At 47.4% G+C, this 18,162-nt stretch overlaps 1 protein-coding gene across 3 annotated transcripts in view; it reads left to right on the forward strand.

Annotated features, from left to right (window-relative positions):
* KLHL36 (kelch like family member 36) overlaps positions 1-16,849 on the forward strand; it is a 46,779-nt gene extending 29,930 nt beyond the window's left edge. For 2 of the 3 annotated variants that reach the window (XM_032701604.1, XM_032701603.1), the window contains exons 2-5: positions 2,849-2,930; positions 6,580-7,653; positions 8,501-8,658; positions 14,837-16,849. In XM_032701604.1, coding sequence (XP_032557495.1) covers positions 2,871-2,930; positions 6,580-7,653; positions 8,501-8,658; positions 14,837-15,392 — 1,848 coding nt within the window. In that variant the 5' untranslated portion in view covers positions 2,849-2,870 and the 3' untranslated portion in view covers positions 15,393-16,849. Of the gene's footprint in view, positions 1-2,562; positions 2,581-2,848; positions 2,931-6,579; positions 7,654-8,500; positions 8,659-14,836 lie in introns of those variants that run through there. The other variant, XM_032701605.1, reaches the window with a different exon arrangement.
* Positions 16,850-18,162: the final 1,313 nt, after the last annotated feature.

The following is an 18,162-nucleotide window of genomic DNA, read 5'->3' on the forward strand; positions in this document are numbered from 1 at the left end:
GGAGCACCGGGGCCAAAACACATGAATTGCTGCAGTGCCTCTCTGATGTGGATGAGGTCATAGGGAAGAGAGAAAAATCTCTGAAGTCAGTACAAGTGTAGGACACTGGGTGAATCACACTCAGTATCTGTAGGCTGCAGCCTGTAGATGATAATATAATCACACATTAATAGTTTATATTGATCTTCTTTTGGAACTGTTTTTAGGAACACTTTCATTTTTTTAAAAGCCTTTATGCCGGCTGCTCCTAAACATGTTTTTTGTAGTCTGCATTTATCATCCATTGGCACTTGCTGCTGTTTATAACTGTAACAGCTGCTGGTCGTCCTTGTTCCCTTCAGGCTTGATCCTCAGCTCCTGATGTTTCCTGGAGCAGAGGTGGGTGACTCCAATGTCCTTCCCCTGAGGAGGAGAAAACCTCACCCTCGTGCAGGTCTCTGTGACCCAGTGACCGGAGCATTTGAATTCTCTTCACTGGGGACTTTGTGCCTCACACTTTTCAGCGCCAGACTCAAACCTCAGAAAAATACACATCTTCCTTGTGAGACCAAACCTCTTCTCTTTGCTTCTCTTCCCTGTCTTTGACACTTTTTCGTGGATTTTTTTCTTTTAAGGCCTGGAGAAACAAATACTGTGCTCAGTTTCGTCAGGCAGTAACTGGAGAGGGAAAATTACCTACATTTCTGGCTTTGGTGAGCTCTGATTTGCTTGTCATATGGGAATTTTGAGACCTCCAACACATAGGTCTTTTCATCTGTGCAGGAAGATGTCACTGGCCTGGCAGAAGCATCTGTCCATCTCACAGGAGCCCTCAGAGGGAAATACAGACAACAGAGAAAGTGAGGACTTGTGGACTTCCTAAAAAAACATTTCCAGCAGGCATTAAGTCTTGTGAATCTGGACTGACCTTCAGCTGCCTAGGCTGTACAATGAAGTTCAGAACACTTGGAGGCAGCTGAGCAAACAGGGTGGTTCTGCACAGCCAAGGACTCCCAGGAGTCTTATCTTTATCCTAAAGTGCACCCCTGCTAGTGCCTTGCACCCTTACCTCTTTGCCATCTCCCCTTTTTGCTTCTTTTCTGATCTTTCTATCTGTCTGTCCCCAGTCCTGCTTCTCCATCTGTGTCTTTTCTGTGCAGGAGCAGAGAAATTAATGGAGAGAATAATACCCTCTGTCAGGAAGAGGCTGATGTGAATTTTCGGATCACGGTTAGCATTAGGGTTTACAATTTATGGATCACAGCATTAGGGTTATCAAGCAAGTAGGATTTTACTCAGACAGTTGAGGTGTTGAGGGTTCTTATCCTGGGTCCCCGTGGTCAGAAGGGCTACAGAAGAGGAGAAAATGCTTCTCATGTTCAGACTCAATAATCAATTAGATGAGTAGAAGCCCATCATCACCTCTGGTTCCTTGGGGGTGTCTGAGGAACAGGCAGAGCTGTCTGGTACCTGCAGTGGAGGTGGGATAAGGCCAGGGCAGGTGGAGGTGCTGACACCCAGGCAGCCCTGGCACACTCCCCTGTTCTAACACTCCATACACATCATCTTCTGCCAGCAACAGCTGCCCCGTCACCACCTGGGACACGTGTCCAATCTGAGCTGTCCTTGGTGACAGCACACGGAGCCTGGACACACACAGCCTTTTGCTGAGATAACCTCTGGAGGATACCCAGGAGTGCTGAGCTGGCAAAGGGCTTTTTCACTTGTAGTGTTGTGTTGGGCACCATTGCACTGAAACGGGATCAGGCAGGTCTGAGTACATACAGTGTCTTTGCTTCTTACTTCACCCCTGAGACAGGGGCAGCCTGATGTTTACCAAGGCGGTTTTTATTCATTTTTAAGCCTCTTGGGCCGTAAGCAGCGAGGAAAAGCCCCCCCAGCAGCACGTGCTGCTGGGGAGGTGCGTTTTCGAGGTCAGGCAGTTTCATGGCCAGGTAAGCAAGAGGAGATGGCAATGGGGCTTCTCGCTGCACCTCACTGCACACCCCCACACCCACCGCAGAGCTCCTCAGCGCTGTACAAACGCATCGTGCTCCCCGCAGCAAATGCCCCTGGCACGGGTACCCTCGGCCGCCCCGTTATGGGTGGGTACCTGTGCCTCGCCTTGCAGGCAGGGAACAGCCCCGGGATGTGCGATCCGCGCATCCCCTTTCCCAGGGCAAGGAACAGCCCCTGGGTGTGCGACCCGTGCATCCCCCTTCCCAGGGCAGGGAGCAGCCTCGGGGTGTCCTGTCCGCGCATCCCCCTTCCCAGGGCAGGGAACAGCCCCGGGGTGTCCTGTCGGCGCATCCCTCGGTCCGCAGCGCATCCCCTCCCGCGGGTCCCCGGCGCCTCCCCCGCCCCGCCCCGGAGCCTCCCCCGCTCCTCCCGGCCCCGCTCCGGTCCCGCCCCGCCGGCATTTCCTGCCCCGGGCCCGGGGCGAGGGAGCCTCCGCCTGCTGGAATTTATCCCTGCTTTGTTTTCCCCGCTTTTTTTTTCCGCCCGGATTTCCCCCCCCCAGCCGATGTAGCCGCCGGAGCGGGGCCGGGGCCGGTCGGTCAGCGCGGCCCGGGGGGCTCCGGCCGGCCCCGGGCACCGGCGGTGAGTACGGACCGGCCTCGCTAACACCGCGCTGGGCTGGGCTTGGCTGGGCTGGACCCACCGCACGCCCAACTTGTTGACACCACCGACCTCTGACAGCACCGGGGAGCAGCATCAAGGGGCGAAAACCCTGTAATTTTTAAACTCGGGCATCCCCAAGCTGCAGATTAGAACGCGCCGGTCTCGTAATTCGGCACAAAACGGAGGGGTTTTTTAGCGGTCTGGAGGGGCTGACACAGTGGTAACATCTCCTGTGCCTTTGTTGCAGGAGTGCTGCGGCTCGGCCGGTCATGGAGGGAACCCGGCAGAGCAGGATCTGCCGCCCGCACAAGATCAGCGAATCCTCAAAGGTTCGTACGATTTGTGTTGCTACCAAAAAATTCCAGTTCCAGTAACAACAAGGAGGGGCGGGGGGGTGGGTGGGGGGTAGAGGGTCTCCTTTGTATGGGCTGATTTTTGGAGGAATGTGAATATTCTGAGCTTTTAAAAAGAGGTATGGACGCGGTGGTTTACCTGCTTAAATATTTTTGGTGGAAGAAGTTGCTGCCTAGTAACTGAAAAAAAAAAAAAAAGGCAAAAAAAAAAAAAGCAGCAACAGCAAATGGGCATCTGCTCATCGTGACTCATAGCTTAGAAACCCACATCATTGCAGCACAGTAGTTTCTCTGTACCAAAAATTCAGTCATTAAATGCGATGTGTTTATTTGGGGAATTTTTGTAATTTTTGTACTGATCCATCTCGTAAAATCCAAGCCTGCTAGAGAAGCAAAGCTGGGATTGCTCTTTAGGTTCAGTCTCGATTTTGTACGTGATGGGAGCCTTGATCCTGCAAACAGTGAGCTCATGGAATTGGTGGTCGTTTCTTAGGCTTGTGAGGTCAATTTTCTTTGTATCAAATCTGTCTGCACACATACATTGTTTTTATTTGTGAATTCTCGGAAATCCATCTTAGGCAGCTCTTTATGCAGGTCATCAGGGTGATTTATCAGATGTTAATATCAGCTGTAATTCCCATATTCACTTTGTTTCATACCAGTGCAAGCTGCTTTTCTGTTGCAGTGCAAGCTCTGGATAACAGGAGCTGCAGAGCAAGGACTTTGTGCTGCCAAAAAGAGAAACTTTTCAGTGCCTGTGTCTGTCTTATCAAAGTTGAATGAGCCAGATCTCATTTTCTTTTGCACCACTGATGAGCAGCAGTACTGCATTAAGAGTCTGAGAGAAATTAGATCTTCGAATCCAAAAGAAGTTAAAATACTGCTCTAATACAATTGATAAAAGATAAATTGGACTAATTTTTAAATGCATCCCTACCAATATAATCTTTCCCTGAGTGCTGATCCTGTCTGTCACTTAAATGGTTTAGTCTGAATGTAATGATAATTCATCATATTAAAAATTAATTAGCTTGACAGCATTGTTTTATTTTCTTGCTTAGACAGCAGCTGTCACTATCTGTTAAACTTAGAATTACTAGATAATGCTAAAGCTGTTCTACAGAATATAAATAGCTTGAGAGAGATGTTCATGTTAAGTGTAAAATTAGTCTTGGTTTTGGAATGTGCAGCTCTCAGCTCCTGTAAGTTGCTCCCTGAATGGACTTGCTAAGTGGCTCAAATATGTTAATGTATTTGAGTCCATCCAGTGCCAGGGGGTGATGGTTCCATGCCTGATTTCTGAAGGAGCAGCAGTTCTACGTGGCAACAAGGATTTCAGGAGCACAAGTTGTCGGGAGTATTTGCGGTCAGGATTATGCTGCTGACTCAACATCCAGCTCCGTAAATAGGGATCTCTGGCAAATCTTATATTCTGGTGTAATCTTGTTAGGCATGATGGTGGTATTAGAGAATATTAGAGGGAAATGATCAGCCAGTTTCCAGGGATGAGAGGGAATGTGGTTTTGGTTCAATCCAATAACTGTCCCCATGAGTTGGATTCGGGAGAGGAGGCTGCAAGTTGTTACTTATTGTCTGTTCACCCACTGTCCTTGATCACAGTTGCCACAGAAGTGTGGTTTATCCTCTGCCATATTTATTCTTCCTCCTACCTCCTCCATCCCCTGGTTTCTGCTTGGACTCCTGTACAACACCAGCTTTTCTCAGCCTCAGAAAAACAAATAAAAAACTTTAATTTTCTTCCTGTTACAGATCTCTGGCAGTTTTATTCCTCAGTGGAGTTACTTTGTTGTCTATGCCATAGATCCCTTTTTAAGTTCAAAGGTGTGATGAGTATACAGCAAATTGAAGAGTTTTGACCCAGAAAACTTATAATTATTGAAGCCTCTTCACTTAGATTGGTTTAACTCTGCACACTTGCATGTCCAGAGTCACTCCAACAGCAGGATTTTTGGCAGCTGGGACTCCATTGTTTGGAAAAGAACATAAGGAAATAGAGAAAAAACATTGGGATGCCACGCTAAGAGCAGCACATTTGGTTGTTAATTTGGGTCTCAAAAAAACCGCTTGGCTCTAGGACTCAAATCTTTTCCATCCAGCTGTGTAGAGAGGGTCTCACCATGATTTAGCCAACCTGTGAATGGCCTAGACAGACAGCAGTGATCATGTGCTTTCTGCTTGGAAAACCAGGAAAGCCACAGATATAATTAGGATTTGTAGGAGAAGCAACAGTTTGGTGGAGGAAAGGTGGAATGCCTGGGAGGCTTGAAGAGACCTCAGGTCACCTGTGGGACTGTGTTCAATGTGGATGTGGACTGAGACACTTTTTCAGGGTGTCACCTCTGGGAATGCAGCCTGAGGATGTAGGACTGGGCAAGATCCAGGACCCTGCAGCCAGGACTGTTCAGAGCTGACTTAGGTTGGATACAAGGATGTGTTTCCATTTCACCTCCTTTCATTTCTCTTACATGTTCTTACAGGCTCTGCAACTCTGCCTAGCTTGGATTTGGTAATTAAAGTTATGTATTTGCATTTAACTTAACCTGGCTTTTATTAAGAGAGGTCACAAGGTAACTGAATGTGCCATCAAGCATTTAATTCCTCTGAAGGATGGTCCTAAAAGTAGCAGCACTTGACATGCTGGGGTGACCAGCCCCTTCAATTTGTGTTCTGCAGGACATTTGAGGGATAAAATGTTTCCATTTGAGTTCATCTTAAGGCTGAGAAAGAGAGAAAGAGACAAATGCTGGTTGCCTAAAAAGCTCTGTGGCACGTCCAGAGCTGGTGGGAATAATGTCTGGACCAGAGGGATCCCAAGAGGGCACTTAATGGATGTGTTCTGAAGGCATTTTCCCCTTTCTTTAAAAGAAAAATATCTAGTCATGTTCATTAAAACAAACCTACCCCAGCTTCTGGAAGCAAGCAGAATTCTTGTGGGAATGAGTTATCCACATGTGTGGCTTTGCACATAAATAAACAGCTATTGCTTCTGAGTGCAGTGCGTGTGCCTGGAATAATATGGAAAGAAAGAGGGGGATTTTTTCCTAGCAAGCTTAGAAATGCAGAGTTCTGGAAAGATTTAAGAGGGGGTAGCTGTCAAGCAAACACCAACCCAAACAATACACGGGCAGAATGGAAATTCAGAGTACTGCTGCATGTGTCTCTCCCACTCCAAATGTTTAGTGAGTAGCTTAGCTGAGGGAGCTCTGTAAGGAGTCATTTGGGGGACAAGGAAGAAAGGAAGTGTCAGCAAGATGTCTCAGAGACAATGAGTGGAAGAGTTTCAGAAAATCATGCCTGTATAACTCATCAGGAGGGGAGTTCAGTGCAGCATTGTGGGGGAGGGAGGAGAATATTATAAAAAAAGTGGAGTAGGAAGCAGTCAAAGTCTCCACAGGCCTTTCAAAGCGAAGGTGAGGAGCTCGAGCTCATACTCCGTTGCTTGCCAACTGTTTCAAGTCAGAATTTTTTATAAATGTCAATGTGCAGCACAGAAAAGCTTTCTCTGCCTCATGTATGACTCCATTTAGTGGGAAAATACATTTCACACTGAAATTTAGCCTGGTGGAGCTCCCACCCTCCTGATGATGCTGTTTGTGTTTCCCAGGTGTACCGGTGGGATGACCACTCCAGTCTAGTTCTGCAGAGCCTGAATGAGCAGAGGCACCGAGGCCTCTTCTGTGACATCGTCCTGGTGGTGGATGAGCAGCGAGTCCCTGCCCACCGGAACCTCCTGGCCGTGTGCAGCGACTACTTCAACTCCATGTTCACCATCGGCATGAGGGAGGCCCACCAGAAGGAGGTGGAGCTTTTTGGAGCCTCCTACATTGGCCTCAAGGCTGTGGTGGATTTCCTGTACGGCAGCGAGCTCTCTTTGGATGGAGGCAACATCGACTACGTGCTGGAGACGGCTCACCTGCTGCAGATCTGGAAGGTGGTGGACTTCTGCTGCGAGTACCTGGAGAACGAGGTCAGCGAGGAGAACTACCTGTACCTGCAGGAGCTGGCCTCCATCTACAACCTGAAGCGCCTTGACTCCTACATCGACTCCTTCATCCTGCAGAACTTCGGCACGCTGTCCTTCACCCCGGACTTCCTGCAGAACATCTCCTTGCAGAAGCTGTGCCAGTACCTGGACAGCAGCAACGTGCAGCAGGAGTGCGAGCACGACTTGCTGCAGGCCGCCCTGCAGTGGCTCACCCAGTACCCGGAGCGGGAGAACGAGGCTTACCAGGTCCTGGACAACATCCATTTTCCTCTGATCCCGAAGAGCGACCTCCTGCACCGCGTCAAGCCCGCCGTGTGCTCCCTGCTCCCCAAAGAAGCCAACTGCGAGGGGTTCATCGAGGAGGCCGTGAACTACCACAACAACGTGACGGCGCAGCCGGTGCTGCAGACCAAGCGCACGGCCCTGCGCACCTGCGAGGAGCGGCTGCTCTTCGTGGGCGGGGAGGTGTCGGAGCGCTGCCTGGAGCTCTGTGATGACACCTGCTTCCTGGACACCAGGAAGGGCCAGTGGGTGGCAGAAACCCCTCTCCCTGCCCGGCGGAGCCACCACTGTGTCGCGGTCTTGGGAGGCTTCATCTTCATAGCCGGGGGCAGCTTCTCGCGGGACAATGGAGGGGATGCGGCGTCAAATCTGCTTTATAGGTATGATCCCCGCTGTAACCAGTGGATAAAGGTGAGACTTAAGCTGTATTATTTCTCTGTTCAAAGTCCTTAATGTTTAGAGTGTTTTCTCCTTTTTTTGGTGAAAGGACAGGGCTCGTTAGAATAGTCAACACGGCAGTGCTTGCCAGTGGAAACTGAAGTTATTTAAGTTGAGAAAGCAGCTACTTGAGTCCTTTGTGGGAATTCTTAAGTTACACAAACAGCAAAAGAGTTTGGGGCAGATACTCAGCTTCACTTGGAATTTGGGCATCTCGTCAGTGGAATTCCTGAATCAGCATCCACCTGCAGCTTCCTTCTGGGAATAATGCTGGAATGGACTTAAAGGTGATTGCTTAGTTCATCTTTCTCAAGCAGTTGTAACATACAACTAAATAAAAAATGGGTCTGACGTAAAAAGAACATGTCTCTGACACTTGTCAAATGTCTCTGAGCTAAATGTCCCTTAGAACAAGCTCTTCACTTCCAGCCCTGCTGCAAAACCCTGCAGCTGTGTGGGTTCCTGTAGGAACCAGTTGGGGTTCCTGTAGGAGCCAATCATCCTGGGTGGCTCAGTTGTGGTTCTGAGTGATTCCAACATGTTCCTTTCAGAGTTTGGGAAGGAAGTCCATGTAACACAACCATTTATAGCGTAGCCTGTGTCTTAGATGCTTCCCGTTGTCCCCTTGTTGGAAAATGGATACTGTGTAACAAGCTACTGCAGAAAAACAAGTCTTTCATGAATATAATGGTCAAAACCAGTGGCTCTCCTTTCCAAAAAAATGGAAAGAAGCAACTACCCTATCCTCAGACACGAATATACCTTAAGTCACTCGCTTCCCAGATGCTGGAAGATGTCAGTGTGTTGTTTGCTTTGCCAGGTTGCCTCCATGAGACAACGGCGAGTGGATTTCTACCTGGGAGCCATCACTGACATGCTGGTGGCTGTTGGTGGCAGGAATGAAAACGGGGCACTGTCTTCAGTTGAGACCTACAGCCCTCAGAAGGACTCCTGGACCTACATAGCAGGACTGCCCAGGTAACAGGGGTGTTTGGAGACATTCCCTGCGTTTGAAGAAGGGCGGTAAAGGGAGGTTGTGTGAGCACTGTTCATATCTTGATCGAAGGTGTTTATAATTTCTTTGGCCTTACTTTGTCACCTTGGTGTGATGGTTTTCCTTGTAAGGTGTTTCTCTGTGTTGAGCTGTTGCAGATAAACCACATTTACCTGTATTGCAAATAGATAACCCTGGCTAATGTGAGCTCTCTCTCTCTCTCAGTTGAGTTAAAACTTGGCTGTTCTACTTTTGAGAGACTTTACCACTGCAGCTCTTCTGTTGACAGCAAACAGGACATTTCTGGTGTCTTGAATCAATGTTGGGGCAGTGGCTTTATAAGAACTGTCTGACAGTGTTTTGTTTGCAAACAGCTACTCAGATTCAGGGATATTTCACATTTGTGGGAATTACAGGAATGTTGGCTCTATGGGTGGTGTTTTTATGATGTCTGAAACCTGCAACTTCAGCAGCAGTGCTGGCTTTCCTAGTGGCATCACCAACCAGGTTCCTGCAGTTGGGTTTGAGAGTTCAGGGCTTCTTTTCCCTGGTTCCCTCAGCTGCAGAGCTGCAGAGCCAGAGGCAGCCAGTGAAGGCACAGAAGCCTGTTGCCCAATTCTATTTTGGGCAGGTGCTGCAATGTGAGGCTGATCCAGGCTAACAGCTGGGCTCGAGGGCTCTTCACAGGCAGGATGCTTTTCCTGCTTTGTTTCTGCTCACATAGGCAGATCCAGCAGTTGAGGCTCAACACCACAGTGTGCAGGGGAGTATCTTCAGGTCCTAAATCCTTCTGTTCATTGGGGTCACCTGTGAGATATATCCTGTATGGATATTTTTACTCATAAATGATCCTGGAGATGATTGCACTGTTGGTTTAACCCACCCAGACTGCAAGCTGTCTGAAAAGTTTGTGTGTTCCTGCTGCTATCTGTGTGTTGGCTTTGGGAATTCTGCAGCTGCAGCACTTAAAGTGAACTTTGACACACGGGTGTTAATTTTTTATTGGATTGTCTGGCTGGTCTGCTTGGATGAGGCAAAAATCCCCCTTAGAGGAAAGACCCTTGTTACTCTGGTTGTACAGTGACTGGGATAAGTTACTGCTGCATCCAAAATAAATTGTTCTGCATCCTCTCATGCTACTGCTCTGTCCTTGTGTCAGCTCAGGTGTTTGTGCAGGTGTGTAGTGAACTAGATATGTGCTCTTGCACATTGATATACCTTTAGTTAGATCTTAATGGACTCTTGCCACCTTTGGAATTTTGGTCTTTTCAGCCCTTTTTCTCCCTCTGGAGAACTCTCCTGCTGGGCAGTATGTTGTTTGCAACCACTATTTTCCTGCACAGAAGGAATAAGGCAAAAAAGAATTTCATGCAGGGTGCAAATGGCAAAAATCAGCACAGAGGTGGGCAACAGGAACCTTTGTGACACACGACCACTGCTCGAGCTCGGCATGGAGCAGCTCTGGCTGGTGTGGGGCTGCTGGAAGGGGTCTGGGCAGCACTTTCCAAGGTACTTCAAGTGGACCTGTTGGACCGAGTCCAGAGGAGGCCACCAAGATGATTAGAGGGATGGAGCACCTCTCCTATGAGGAAAGGCTGAGAGAATTGGGATGGTTCAGCCTGGAAAAGAGAAGGCTTTGGGATGACCTAATTGTGGCCTTCTAAGTACCTGAAGGGGCTCACAAGAAAGATGGAGAGAGAGATGGTTTACAAGGGCCTGGAGTGACAGGACAAGGGGGACTGGCTTCAAACTGACAAGGAGTAGGTTTAGATTAGATGTTAGAAAGAAATCCTTCCCTGTGAGGGTGGTGAGGCCCTTGCAAAGGCTGCCCAGAGAAGCTGTGGCAGCCCCATCCCTGGAAGTGTTCCAGGCCAGGTTGGACAGGGCTTGGAGCAACCTGGTCTAATGGAAGGTGTCCCTGCCCATGGAACAAGATGAATTTTAAGGTCCCTTCTAACCCCAACCATTCTATGGTTCTATGGAAGAAGCATTCTGGCCACAGTTACTGCCGTGTACTTCAGTCTTCCCTTCAATGCACTCTTGATCTGATTTCTGTTTTCCTCCTCACCTCATGCTTTTGTTCCTCAAACAGGTTTAAGTTCCTGTTTCACCCAAACAACATCTTTCCCAGCCCTATTCCAGCAGTAAGAATTTTAATGTCGAGGAAACCAGAAGCTCCAATCCTCTGCTTCCTGATAGACTGATGAGGCAACATGTCCCACCGCCTTGTTTCCTGCATTTTTCTGTCTTCTTCCCTCTGAAGAGAACACCTGCTGGTGTTTTGGTCCTCTTGGGTGCATGGCCACCAGAAGCAAGCACTGCTGCACCTCTGTTGGTGTTCTTGACTGCTCCAAGCCAGCAACTGCCTGGAAGGCTGTTCCTTGGAGTGACAGCACGCACTGAGGTCATTCTGGGGCGTGGGCTTGTGTAGTTTGACTCGAGCTGTTTGGGCTGGAACTCTCAGAGGTTATTTGTTAAAGCTTCTACTCTGAGCATCCAGAAAATGGGTTTATTTTTTTTTTCTTTCTATGTGTGTGGAGATTTTCAAGGGAAAGGCGGTGCTTGTGTCCTTGAACACACATGACTCTTACCACGGCCAAATCCCGTGTCCATGTTGCTGTCCCCAGTCACACTCCTCTGAGGAAGAGCTCTGCAAGCTCTTTTTTATCTCCTCTTCCCACTACCTCCTTCCCACCCTACATGGTCAAAACAACACGTTGTTTTCCCTAACCACTTTCTTGGAAGGAGCTGAGCTGTTTTGACTGAACTAATGCTGCCTTACTGGAGGAGAAAACAGCCTCTCGGGGCAGATGCTTAAGTGGAAAACTTCAGCCAAGATGTCTAAAGGGTGGACCTGGTCCAAGTCTGCTACAACTGAATTTATTTTGCCTTCATGCTCATTAGGGTCCTTGGGTGTGGGATGCCTTTCCCTTTCTTCAGAGAGTCCTGTGTTTTTCACCCTTTTCCCAGGCTCTCTGGGAGCAGTCTCTGCCATAGTTTCTAGCCCGGCAGGGAGCAGCGGTGGCTGACAAGTTTGGCAGAGCAGAAGTCGGTGCAGTGTGTTCTCATCCTGAACAGACCATGAAAAGCTCTGCTGCAGACAGCAGTGAAATTAATTGAGTGGCCCTGGGTTAAAGTTTGGCAGAACAACTGAAAGCAGTTGTGTGAGGAGCTGTGTTGGAGCAGGTTAGTGAGTGATGGTATCTGCTCTGCCAGTTGGGTCATGAATAATCTCGCAGGGTTGCAACAGGTGGACCTCGAGATTCAGAGCAACCACAGCTCACCTGGACTTTGGGTTGAGTAGGGGATTCCCAGAGCTTTACTGAGTTAGGCCAAGTGTTCTCCTGGTTAAGAAAATAAATGGTAAATTTTCTAGTGTTTGAATGGGTCAGAAACTGTAATTTTTCAGTCTTGTATTTGGGTAAGTCATTCAAAATCGACAACCAGCTCCAGCAGATGTTAAAACCAAATCTTCTTTCTCCTTAATGCCTCTGCTTTTTTCTGGCCACTCTTGTAGATAGCACTGCCAAAACATTCAGTGCTTTCTGTTGGAGGATGTCTGGACCCACTGTATTGACATGCTTGTTTTTTTGCATGTTTAGAAAAGCCCCTCTCTAAAGAAAGGATCTGTATTGATTTTTTTTTAATCCGTGCATTATATTTCATGCAGTTCCTATGAAAGTGAAGCTGGGTATGAGCTATTTTGGATGAGCTTTCAGAATTCAAGCAAAATGAAACATCTCTAGCACAGTTCAGTGGGTAATTGCCCTGTGCTGGGAAAGAACAAATTGATGGTCGATTTGGTGCTTCAGATCTGATTGTTTCTGTCAAACAACTCTTGTAGCTGTTGCTGTTCCCTGGACTGAGGCAAAAGAAAAACAGCAGTGCTTTTTCTGCAGCTGCCTGTGCTGGGCTGCATGCCTGTGCTTGAGAGACAATGGCTATTGCTTGCTTACATATACAGAATTCCAGTGTAGGAAAACATTTAACCTACTTCTCCAAAGGCCACTCAAGTCTTTCTTAACTTAGTAGTTTTTTCCCACATGCTGAAGGTGATGTGAGTGCTCTCAGCAGTGCAATAACCCCAGGCTCTGTGTTGGACTCAAAGTCCTCAGACTCTCCTCTTTCCGATTCCTCAACACTCCCTGTTACCTGTCCCTGCCTCCACAGTGGAGGGCACTGCATGGCCTGCAGGGAGTTTGTGGGTTGGATGTGGATTTAAAGTCTCCTGTAGTTTGAAATGAACTGCACTCAAGTTGTCCATCCCATCCCCAGACTGACAGTCTACTTTTTAAGACCCATTCCTGTGTATGTAGGGAAACACAGACTGACAGCCAGGGTGGGAGCCACTGGAGACATCCACTCCTGGTTCTTATCTGGGAGAGACCTCAGATGAGGCAGAGCAGCATCTCAGTGCAGTGCACCTGCCATGGCATTGCTGGCAGGTGTGAAAGCTGAGTGTACGTGCTCAGGGTGAGTTATGTGCTTCCAGGGTGAGTGAGGCAGGTTGAGAGTTGTGGAAATTCTGAGTTGCCTTTTTGGATAAAGTCCATAACTGAGCCTTAGCCCTCTCTTTTTTTTTCTTCCTCTCTTTTCCCTGACTGGCAAAGAAGCAGAACAACTCTGAAGTGACCTCTGCAAGGTCTCCAGGGCTGGTTCTCCAGCCCCTGCAGTTGAACAGACTGTCCTGGTCACTCAGCATTGTTAGCCCAAGCGTGTCAGGGATTTTTCTCTTTCTTGTAGCAGGAACCTATTAAAATCTCTGATTCAGACAGAGGGCTCAGAGGTTTCGGTAGGCATCTAGAATAATGACACCTTTTAGCTTGTCTCAGAAGTGTTGTGCTTTCAGGGCAAACGTGGGGTTTCTTTTCTAGTCCATCTTCTCCCTTGGCACAAAAGTGCTGGCACTTGAGTGTGTGGAAGATGTTACGATGCCATTTGTGTGGCTGAGAGAAACTATTACCTTGTGAAATAAAAGCAGCTCAAGGTTCTCTCCACATGGAGTTCCAGCATGTTCAGACATGGTTCAAAAGTAATGCTAACGTGGGTTTGTCTGTTGGACAGTGAGTTATCTTAAGTGCCTGACTACAGAGGATGGTAGCAGAGGCTCGTGAGTGCAGTGTGATGAGTACATTGCTCTGCAGCCCTATGGGTATTAAATCATTTGGGCTCTTTGTGTGAGCCAATTTGCTGTGGCTGGTGCTGCAGCTGCACCTTTTGACACCCCAACTTCCCCCAAATGAGAAAAAAAAGCATGCAGGAAGGATATGTTCAAAGTCCTCATCTTAGCAATCCACTTCTGAGAGCTCAGAGGGGCTTGGTCAGGAGTATCCCATTATGAAGTTAAGAACAGCCTGAAGAATTAGGTTTGTAGTGGCTTTATTGCAGGTGATCAAAGGCATTTTCTCTGTGCCTTGTGGAAACAGCATGATGTTGGTTCTACCATCTCATGTTCTCTTACTTCAAACATGGACTCTGATCTGTGATTGCCTGTGGTCTGTTGCCTTGTCTTGAGGTGACCAAAGGAGTTTCTATCTGTAGAGCAGCAGTGGTAGCAGACAGATGGCTCATGAAAAGGACACTACATGTATTGTGACTGCAAATGAACCGGGCTGTGAATGCCTGTGGGTAAGAAGGAATGTGATCCATGGTCCTGAAGCTGTGGAAAGGGAAGGCAACAGTAGTTTTCTTCTTGGTTTCTCTTGGTTAATCGCTACTGGGAAGTTTGAGAGGTGTCATGATTATTTCCTCTTTCTGTCTTAGAAACCGTTGCTGAGATGTGGATTTTTTCCCCTCACGCTGATTCAAGCCAAGCACTGGAGCAGGAAAGTGAGAATGAAGGCCATGCCTGCTAGAGCAGGATGGGTTAGTTCTGTTGTATGACACACTGTAGAGGATGGCTTAAAAAGTGATGGTGTCATACCTCAGTGCTCTGTTGGTATGAAAAGGATGCTTTCAAAGTGGTTGTCGTGCCGTGGCACTCAGCGGTGCAGAGTGAAGGTGTGAGAATGAGGATAGTTACTGGGTAACTCCCAGGATCAGGGATTCTTCTCTTGTACTTACTGTTTATTTGCTCCTTTAGGACCAGTCCCTGCTGAATGCTTGTGTATCAATAAAACCCACCTGTACTAAAGCTGGGGTGTTTCTGTTTGCCCGGGCCAGGTTCACCTACGGCCACGCCGGGACCGTGTACAAGGAGTTCGTGTACATTTCGGGAGGCCACGATTACCAGATCGGCCCCTACAGGAAGAACCTGCTGTGCTACGATTACCGCACCGACGTGTGGGAGGAGAAGAGGCCCATGATCACGGCCCGGGGGTGGCACAGCATGTGCACCCTGCAGGACAACATCTACTCCATCGGCGGCAGCGACGACAACATCGAAACCATGGCGCGCTTCGACATCCTGAGCGTGGAGTCCTACAGCCCCCAGTGCAACCAGTGGACCAGGGTGGCTCCCCTGTTACAGGCCAACAGCGAGTCGGGGGTGGCAGTTTGGGATGGCAAGATTTATATCCTCGGAGGGTACAGCTGGGAGGAGGCTGTCTTCTCCAAGACGGTCCAGGTTTATGACAAGGAGAAGAACAAGTGGTGCAAAGGAACGGACTTGCCCAAAGCGATCGCTGGGGTGTCTGCGTGTGTCTGCGCGCTGAAACCCAAAACAGAGGACAAAAAGAAAAAGACAAAATCAAAAAAGCATCAAGACCGAGGGAGATGACTACTCCTGGGTAGCCACCCTGGGATGGTGGACTCCAAAAGGACCTTGTATTTAGTCATTTCTACCTAACCTGAATTCTTTTTTCTTTTTAAACAGGGGGAGGGGGCGGGGGGCACCTTCTGAAGCCTCAGAAAATGTACAGTTGAATGTGGGTTTTTTTGGATTAAACTCATGGTTAAGGTAGAAACATCAAAAGAAACCAAAAACTGCCCCTTCTACCATACAAAGGGTGATGTGGCCAGAGAGGTTCTGCTGCTCTCCTGAATGTTAAGGCTTAGGCTTTTCCTTCTGTGGTTCATGGCATTTCCACTACATCGTATTATATCGACGTTTTAAGGAAGTTTTTAAAGACAACTTTTATACTTTTTTATACCACATTTTGCTAACTCAGTCTCTTGTTTGCCATATGTTCTGTTATTGACTGTAGAAGCTGCTGCTCTGTGATTGTGACCCCGTTGTTGGCGTCGGGAACTCGTCGTTTGATGATCTTTGGTCTCTGTGCGGCTCGGCCGGGACACGGTGCAGCTCTTGGAGCAGCACTGGCATTCCCAGCATTGTCAGGCAGTCAGCTGGAATTGTGACTATTGTACTGTTGTCACAATTCCAGCTTCCCCATAGCCCAGCTCGCCAGATATGCTCATAAACACGGTTTATTTCAGCCACTGGTGATCTGCTGAGTGGATTTCAAGGGCTTTGGTTTAAAGTTCAGCTGTTGATTGTTGCTGTTATTTCTTCCTCAGTCCTTCTCCCATCTCCCTTTCCTTGTCTTTCTGATTTGCCTTCTTTTCCATGCAGGTGATAGCCTGCTACACTCTTCTTTTATTTTTCCCCCTCCCCAACTATTTACCTCAGTAATTGGACAACACTAAGAAAACATTTTTGCACTTAATTTCATTTGAAGCTCTAGTCAATCTAAGAACTCTTAGATTTCTTATAAGCACATGTGTATTGAAAGAGGTAACTCAATGCATTTCTAGAGTGCAAGAAAGTTACAGGTTGTTTCTTCAGTGCTAAGAAAACTAGGTGAAATTAATTTTCTGAAACTCCTTGAGGTTTTTTTGATTTTTTTTTTTTTTAAAGCCTCAGGAGTCAGTCTTTCATTTGCATTAATGGATTTATTTTAAAGCCTTTGTACACTGCATGAGGTAATGGTTATTATTTTCTAGCCTAAAAACAAATTAAAAAAAAAAAAAAAAAAAAAACAGAAAAAATCAAACACTTTGGTTATGACAAACTCATTGACAAGTTGCTTGGGGTTTTTTATGTCTGAAATCCTTGCTATGTTGACTGACAACTACCTAACTTTTGGGGACATTTTCATGTGTAAGTATAGAATAAAAATTTCAAAGACTTGCTTTGTTTCTGTTACTGGGCTGCTTGTTATTTAGCCTCCCTTTTAAGTGTTTATGTATTACATAATGTCTGGGAACAATAAATCCAGTTTAGAATATTCTATTCATCACCATCTGACTTGTGTATTGATTTAACTGAGGTTTTCCTTTTGGATAAATTGGAAGAAAATAGTCCTGTAATCATTTTGAAGTGGCATTGATAATGGTGGAAACATTTTAGTAGGCAAAAGCTAAATTTAACAATATGAAGTAGAAATAGAACTTACTTGGCTAATTTATGTTTTCTGCATCATACTCCAAACCAGACAGTCAAAGACAAGGGGGAATGGTTTCCCACTGCCAGAGGGCAGGGTTAGGGGGGATATTGGGAAGGAATTGTTCCCTGTGAGGGTGGTGAGGCCCTGGCACAGGTTACCCAGAGAAGCTGTGGCTGCCCCATCCCTGGAAGTGTTCCAGGCCAGGTTGGATGGGGCTTGGAGCAACCTGGTCTAGTGGAAGGTGTCCCTGCCCATGGCAGGGTGTGGAACAGGATACAGGATGAGGTTTAAGGTCTCTTCCAACCCAAACCATTCTGTGATTCTATGAGATCACTTTTTGCCTTTTTTCAGCTATGACAAAAGACCAAGTCCAGTTTGCGAAGTGGTTTCAAAGATGGTATTTAATAGGGAGTAGATAAACACAGTTATGACTTCCTGACATTAAACTTAATTGCATTGACAAAAGGTATTTTCAGTACTCATCAAAGCAAGCTTTGTTTCCCCTGTGTCTATATGGTTCCTTCAAAACCAGAGGCTGTGGGTGAGTATGGGACATCTCACGTGTTATTAGAGGTCACTGGGGGATCGTACCTGTTGTTGCCATAAGATTTTTCCATTATTGAAGGAACAGACGATTCCCATTTGCACCTCCAGGGCCCAGGGCAGTGAGCACTGCTCAAGGCACAGTCTGGCAGAATGCCCCTCGATTTTGGATGTTGTGTACCCAGACATGGCTTATCATCCCTGGGGAAGTGCTGGCAGATAGCACACGGGGCTGGGAGATAACTGCTGAACTGCTTTGGGAAACTGCTGTGCTGGAATTCTGCACAAATGTGTGACACAAGTGGGTTTCTGCTCTGCTTTTCAAGGTCTGAACAGTAATTAGGATCAGCAGAGGAAAGGTGTATCCTGGTCTGTGCTCTTAGGGAGCCAGCCTGGCTCCTGCACCTGCACATCCCACTGCCTTCATCCCTAAGCTTTGTAAAGCATTTTACCCTTGCCAGGAAGCACAGCTCTTTCTTCCTGCCCCGAGGAAAAATGACTACTGCCCTACCTCATTTTTGAAAAGGCTCCCATTGCCAAATTCTGAGAAAAGCTTGTTTTACCTGAAACAAAACAGCTACCAAAACCCTCAGGTTTTCTCTTCCCACACTTCCATGC

The sequence above is a fragment of the Chiroxiphia lanceolata genome, chromosome 13 (genome assembly GCF_009829145.1).
Source record: "Chiroxiphia lanceolata isolate bChiLan1 chromosome 13, bChiLan1.pri, whole genome shotgun sequence".
In the NCBI taxonomy this organism is placed as follows: domain Eukaryota; kingdom Metazoa; phylum Chordata; class Aves; order Passeriformes; family Pipridae; genus Chiroxiphia; species Chiroxiphia lanceolata.